Source organism: Sinocyclocheilus grahami, unplaced genomic scaffold (assembly GCF_001515645.1).
Source record: "Sinocyclocheilus grahami isolate Dianchi unplaced genomic scaffold, SAMN03320097.WGS_v1.1 scaffold9337.1, whole genome shotgun sequence".
Classification (NCBI taxonomy): Eukaryota; Metazoa; Chordata; class Actinopteri; order Cypriniformes; family Cyprinidae; genus Sinocyclocheilus; species Sinocyclocheilus grahami.
This window is the reverse complement of record NW_015512552.1, coordinates 1,293-8,565: the sequence shown is the minus strand read 5'-3', so window position 1 is coordinate 8,565 and position 7,273 is coordinate 1,293. Positions and strand designations below refer to the sequence as shown.

Below are 7,273 nucleotides of genomic sequence, written 5' to 3'. Positions count from 1 at the left end.
AAAAGGGAGCCAACCTATTAGGGGTAAAAAAGGAACAAAGATGTCTTTTTAAGAGTACTGCTACAGCGACAAGCTGTTGTTCCCCGAAAGGAACAATTTTGGCCCCTTTTTTCTGTATATATCCTATACATCCACAACAATTTCTGAAACCACAGACAACCTTATTATTTGTATGGCCATCACATAAAAGGTCTAAATCCTTTGTGAGAGAATATATGTGCTTTGAGTGTGAGAAGACTTTTATTACATCTACAGAACTGAAACAGCACGAGAAGATCCAAACTGGAGAGAAACCTTACACGTGTTCACACTGTGACAAGAGATTCAATCAATCAGAAACCCTGAAAAGACATGAGAAGATCCACACTGGAGAAAAACCTTACACATGTGATCAGTGTGGGAAGAGTTTCAGACATAAAGATCAACTTAAGGTTCACACAAGAGTTCATACTGGAGAGAAACCATATCACTGCACTGCATGTGGGAAGGGTTTCACTCTATCAATTTCTTTACACAAGCATACAAAACAAATTCACAATAAAATAGATTATCTTCAGATCCAGCATGTTCAGGTCTGACACCACATCCTCACCAAACATGACACAATAATGTGTTGATCTATACATTTGCTTCTGTATAAATCAGTCCTAATCAGCATAACAATTGACAGGGAAAATAAACATCATCTGTTGTTTTCACAGTTAATGAAGTTCATCTTCAAGATCTTCATCAGTTTCATCTGTGAGATTCTGATCAACTCAAAGATGAAGTTTCATATCCAAAGAACAATATAAATTTTTTTTAAATATAATTTTACTTTGTGATATGTAATTATATTATTGTGTGCTATTATGAGTTTTATATAATGTGCCATATTCTATACTGTATCACTTCTAGTTTGTTTGCTCTTTTATGAAGGAAAGTAATTTTTTTGTGTGTTTTTTGGTACAAACTTTTCTTGTTCATGAAGCTGAAGAAGAGCCCGTAATACTTTCAAGAGAAACTGAGATTTATTGACTGACTGGCAGGATGCCACCATTAATAACCAGCTAGCAGATTAATGAAGTATGTAGCCAAGGTACCAGAAAGTCACCGGAAAAATAATATGATTGTTATGTTAATATAATATAGACTGCAGGATGCAGTGCAGTGGGAAAAACTGATTTCCAGAGTTCAGTGGGCACAGCATACCTGAATATTAATGTGTTTCCCGGACATGCATGTGGAACTGATCGTTTTAGTTCACGCAGGTTAGTTTCAGCAGGTTTAAAATAATATTTCAAAAACAAATATTTTCAGAGTTCCTCAGACTTATGCCTAAACTTGTTCATCATTTCACAACAGTTTAATGTCCTTTTGGGTAATACTTTACAATACAGGTGCACAAATATGCATTAATTAATTCCTTTTCAACAACAAAGCAACTCATAATTATAACTTCAGAAGTAGGAAGCAGGATATTTCTAATCCATCCAATGACCCAGTAAGAAAAGTTTTTACACAAACAACTGTTGCAAGAAAAATAATAACATTTTCTAAAAAAAAGTTTACAAAAAGTTGCTCTAAAAAGTTAAAAGCTAAAAGTCTGATTAGAGGGTTGCTAACATTGTGAAATTCATTTCAAATTAATGCAAAATAAATCCGTTCATATTGTAACTTTGTTGACAACAACAAGAAAAAAGGAAAGCTGATTTTGCCATTACGTTATTTATACCTTGTTATTTATTAATTTAACCAGTTAACAGCTCTTATGTTTTTAAATATAAAATATTGCTGAACTGCTTGAAGATTTATAACTTAATGGTTCTTCAGCCTCATTGATGAAGGATCAAGAATAAACACCAACCTGGGCTGCGTTTCTCGATTCTGATTGATCTTAGAGCTTAAGAGTGTTTTCTACGAGTCATTTTACGATCGTTCGTTATTGTTTCACGTGCGTTTCCCAATAATGCACTTAACGCAATCGCACGTAGCCGTGCTTTAAAGGGATAGTTCACCCAAAAATGAAAATTTGATGTTTATCTGCTTACCCCCAGGGCATCCAAGATGTAGGTGACTTTGTTTCTTCAGTAGAACACAAACGAAGATTTTTAACTTCAAACTTTGCAGTCTGTCAGTTTTATAATGGAAGTGAATGGGAATCACAGCTTTGAGAGTAAAAAAAACACACAAACGAAACCAAATTAAACCCTGCGGCTCATGACGATACATTGATGTGTAAAGACACGAATCGTCTTCTTCTAAAGCCATCGCATGACGCGTCTTCTTGTTTTATGGTGGATTGCAGACTTATAAGTGCATTACCGCCATCTATCTCTCAAATGGACCATTGACACTCTATCTACAATGGTCAATGGTCCATTTGAGAGATAGGTGGCGTTATGCACTTATAAGTCTGCGATCCGCCATAAAGCAAGAAGAAGAAGACGACGACGTGTCATGAGCCGGCTGAAGAAGAAGATGAGAACGCACTCAGGACAGTTTGGACATTGCGGTTAATCAGAGGTAAAAAACGATATAAATACTGTGCAGTTTCTTACACAGACCGATCGTTTCGTGTCTTTACACATCAATGTATCATCACGAGCCGCAGGGTTTAATTTGGTTTTATTTGTGTATGTGTTTTTGACTCTCAAAGCTGTGATTCCTATTCACCTCCATTATATGACTGACATGCTGCAACGTTTTGAGTTAAAAATCTTTGTTTGTGTTCTACTGAAGAAACAAAATCACCTACATCTTGGATGCCCTGGGGGTAAGCAGATAAACATCACATTTTCATTTTGGGGTGAACTATTCCTTTAAGTGCTACTTAGGAGTCGCTATCTGTTTGTCAAGTGCTGAAATGTCACCTTATATAAATGGCTAGTAATTGTAGTACACACTCGTTTATTGAAATGTTAACCTAATGCTGCGTTCCAGACAACTCGGATATTATAACAATTATATTATATTAAATTATATTTGTATGTATAATATTATACTTTACATAATAATTTACAATATACTTTTGATATGTCATCTATGTTGTGTTCTGAATAAAATATTGAAATTTGAAACTTCCACATCATTGCATTCTGTTTTTATTCACAATTTGTACAGTGTCCCAACTTTTTTGGAATCGGGTTTGTATATTATAGTATATAATATCTATGTAGAGACGTTATTTCCGGGTCCAATACATTGGTTTTCGTACACGTCAGCAAGTCATTGACAGATTTTTTCCTCCCAGTCTTTGAAGCATATTTCCCACATTACTACTTTCATAAATTTTTTTTTGTTCAGTCATTCAATTTAGATGTGCATTTCTATTTTTCTTCCTTTTTTTAATTATTTCATTTCTAAATTCATAAAAAAAAGAAAAGAGTAATAAAGTGTACAATGAATTACAATCAAAACTTATTATAATCACATTGCACTTGAATAAAGCTAAAGGTGCAATCTGACGATTGTCCTGCAGGTGACCACATAAATCTGTCTTCTTACGATGCACTTAGGGCTTTACAATTACTCCAGAGCACTCGTAGATCTATGCTTATTTTCAAGTGCTACTGAAGTTACGATGCTTTTGGGAAACGCAGCCCCGTTTGTTCTTCAGTGTTTCATTCTGCAGGGTTCTGGATCTCTCATGTTCTCACTGTCCTGTCATGTCTCTGCAGATTTCACTTCTTCCTGATGCTCATCTTCACTTGTAGGCTGATGGGAATAATCCAGTATTTATTGCTGATCTGCAGTGGGAGGAGCTTCACTGAAGGTGTGATTGTTGTGGGAGGAGCTTTACTGAAGGAGGAGCAGATCTGCCAAAGTGTAAAAAAAAATTGTTTTTATACTAATTCACACATTTGAACTATTGCTGTTCACCTACCTATATTTATCAAGTCAAGTCACTCTTTTAATAACTAAATGAATTGCATTTTATTTGATACTAATTCACAAATTATATCTATGGTTTCATCCACATATTTTATTCCTACAATTTATCTTACCTCTCATTGTCACGTTACGCTGCTGTGGTAAGAACGTAGGAGACACGGAGTAGCATTCACAGTCTTTAATGACGAAAACGGGAGATAATCCACAATAGGAGCTTGAGCCAACACGTAGAGAACGAGTAGACCTGACAAACACAAACTAAACAGACTAGGACTTTTAAACACAGGGCAATCAGGGGAACACAGGTGACGTCAATGGAACATAATCAAACTAAACAAGGACAGGAACATGACCAAATAAGGAAACACAGGAAGGACTACGGGGACAAAACGGGTCCAAAAGTCTGACATTTCGCCCCCTCCCAGAAGGTGCGTCCTTGCACCATAACAACAACAGAGGGAGGCATAGATGAGAGCTTGGGGGGAGGCTCAGGAGGAGAACGGACACCCGGGAGGGGGCCGGCAGACAGAGACCAGGGAGGCGACGAAGGAGGGAGGAAACAGGAGGGATCCGGAGCAGTAGGAACCAAGCAGGACCCAGGCCACAGCCATGATGGCGACCCATGGTGGAGCCGACGGAGGGAGGACGGAGGGAGGAAGCATGGCCGCCGACTCCAGGGGGCCGACCAACGGCGGCGGAGGAGCCCGAGGCGGAGAGCCAACGAGCCAGGGGGATGCTGAGGATCCGGGGGCCAGGGTGGAGCAGAGAGCTCTGGCGACCGAGGCGGAGCTGGAGTGACTGAGGACCAAGGTAGAGCTGACGGGAGGAAGCAGCCCAACGGAGCCGGTGGGATGGATGACGGCGCTCTGCTCGGGGTGTTCAAGCTCGCGTCATAGCATGAGCAGAGCGCGTCGTCCGGGTAGCAGGTGGTGTTAGCTAGCATTAGGAACAGTCTTGCATGGTCCTCGAGAGATCTGTCCCCCTGCTCCAGCAGGAAAAGGAGGAGGAATTCCGGGCGGGTGAAAGAATACATGAGGAGAACTACGGAAACAAAAAACACTGTACAAAAACGGAGGGTAGACATGGAGGTAACGGTTTTGGTCAGGTCTTCTGATTAATATTGAATGAAAGCAAAAATTAAGGAGTACATCCAAAAGATATCAAATATAAGCAATGTAAGAATAAAGGTAATAAGTAATTAAAAAAAGTAACTCACAAATTTGCACTAAACAAATAACCCACAATTTAAGTTGAACCTAGCATGTTTTTGTTCATTTTTGGTTTTGTCTTTTATATGAAACATGGTTTATCACAGATTCATGAAATAAATGCTGTTATAATTGTTGTGACAAATTAAAATTATATCACTGAATAAGAGACAAACATGTACAACTGTCTTTAAGGATGATTTATTTTCTTGCAAGAAAAGGTCAAACAGTCTTACAGTCACCGAACAGTCTAGATGTCTTTTATAGTCTCATCTCTCAGAATGCTCTCCTGTCACACGCCAACACACTTTTATTCTCATAATTTGTTTACCTAAAATGTATTAAAGAATTAACAATATTTAAAAAACCCATTACATGATATTAACATCTTGTAATGTCACGATTGCTGGTCGTGTTGTTTGCTTAAGTCTGTTAACAGCAAATAAATGAGCTTAATGTGGCAATTAACAGATCTGAAGTCATCAGCATAATGAATGAGGTGAAAACAGGATCTATTGACATGAAATAAAGAGGATTTTCAGCAGCTGATAATATTGATGATCCTCAGACTATAAACACTCATTAAACAACCCATTCAGGATCAGCAGCAGATCATCTCACTTTATTCTGAGTGTTTGCTGATAGAAACTGATTATTTGAGTCACAATATTTACTGAAAGCCTATGCTCCCTTGAAAAGCATTACAGTTATTTCTCAAATGATAATTTAAAAGCTTATGAGAAATTGAATTAGGGACAGCCCAAAAACAAGTAATATTTCATGGCTTTTAGATGTAACTGAAATTATGAAATTATTCATTTGTGATTGACGCAAGAAAAATCAGCAGACAACAAAAGTGGACAACAAAAGTTTGATACTTGAAGCAAGTATAAAGTAAAAGACAGATCTCTCTCTTTATCGACTAACAAGACAAAGCATCTCAAGTGAATTAAAGTGAAGATGGATCAGATGCAAACCTACATGACAGAATATCTCACACCTGCATTTTGTAAAACACACCCCAAGCAGAATAACAACTAGTTGTTTTAAAATCAACAGTGAAGATGAAATTAGAAATAAAACAGCTTCTTTTTTCAGCTTCATGCACAAGAACCTGTAAAAACCTTCTACAAATATGCATTTGAAGAACATTTTGAACATAAAATGAAACTCGTAAAAAAGCATAATGACATAATTTATATCATGAAGCGAAGTTGTATACAAGCCAGCCACAAGAACAGTTTCTTTCCCCAGGCAATCTACCTCATGAACAGTTAATGTTCTCCCATTGTGCAATTAAAGTACAGTATGTGCAATAACCTTATACTTATTTATCACCCTAAACCCTAGTACATCCCTACAATTTATTTTATTTTATTCTATTCCTATTCCGTCTATAGCACACCTGTACATACAATTTATTCTTTTTTTGTGGTTTATATTTATGCATGTGTATTTTATTCACATCTCATTTTTATTATCTGTGTATTGTTGTCTCCGTGTACTGGAAGCAAATTCCTTGTATGTGCAAACATACTTGGCAATAAAGCTCTTTCTAATTTCTGAATAACACTTTAGATATTGTTCTTTAGGAAGGAAATACATCTTTGAGTTGATCTGAATCTCACAGTTGAAACTGCTGGTCTTGAAGATGAACTTTATTCACTGTGACTAATTTAGATGATGTTTCTTATGACAGATTAATATGGAAGAGATGCGGTGTAGCACTTGAAAACGCTGGACCTGGAGATAAACTACTTAATGTGGTTGTTTATTTTATGTCTCCGTAGAGAAGACGAATGATTGAAACTCTTCCCGCATGCAGTGCAGTGATATGGTTTCTCTCCAGTGTGGATCCTCTCATGTTTTTTCAGGTCTCCTGACCGACTGAATCTCTTGTCGCAGTGTGAACACTTGTAAGGTTTCTCTCCAGTGTGGATCCTCTCGTGCCGTTTCAAATCTTTAGCTGTAATAAAAGTCTTCTCACACTCAAAGCACATATATTCTCTCACACCAGTGTGTATTTTCTGATGAACTTTTAATTTCTGCAGATATGAAAAACTCTTTCCACAGAAAGAACATGAATGTGGTTTCTCCTTTGAATGAACTTTCAGGTGATTCTTCAGGTTTGAAGCCCACAAAAATGTTTTTCCACATTGATAACATTCATACAGTTTCTCTCCAGTGTGGAT

General features: G+C 37.3%; 1 protein-coding gene across 1 annotated transcript in view; it reads right to left on the bottom strand.

The window, feature by feature from the left end:
* Window positions 1-6,575: 6,575 nt before the first annotated feature.
* LOC107578219 (gastrula zinc finger protein XlCGF71.1-like) overlaps window positions 6,576-7,273 on the bottom strand; it is a 1,673-nt gene continuing 975 nt past the window's right edge. The window contains 1 exon segment of the mRNA XM_016264196.1: window positions 6,576-7,273. This exon segment is cut by the window's right edge and continues 186 nt beyond it. Coding sequence (XP_016119682.1) covers window positions 6,836-7,273 — 438 coding nt within the window. The 3' untranslated portion in view covers window positions 6,576-6,835.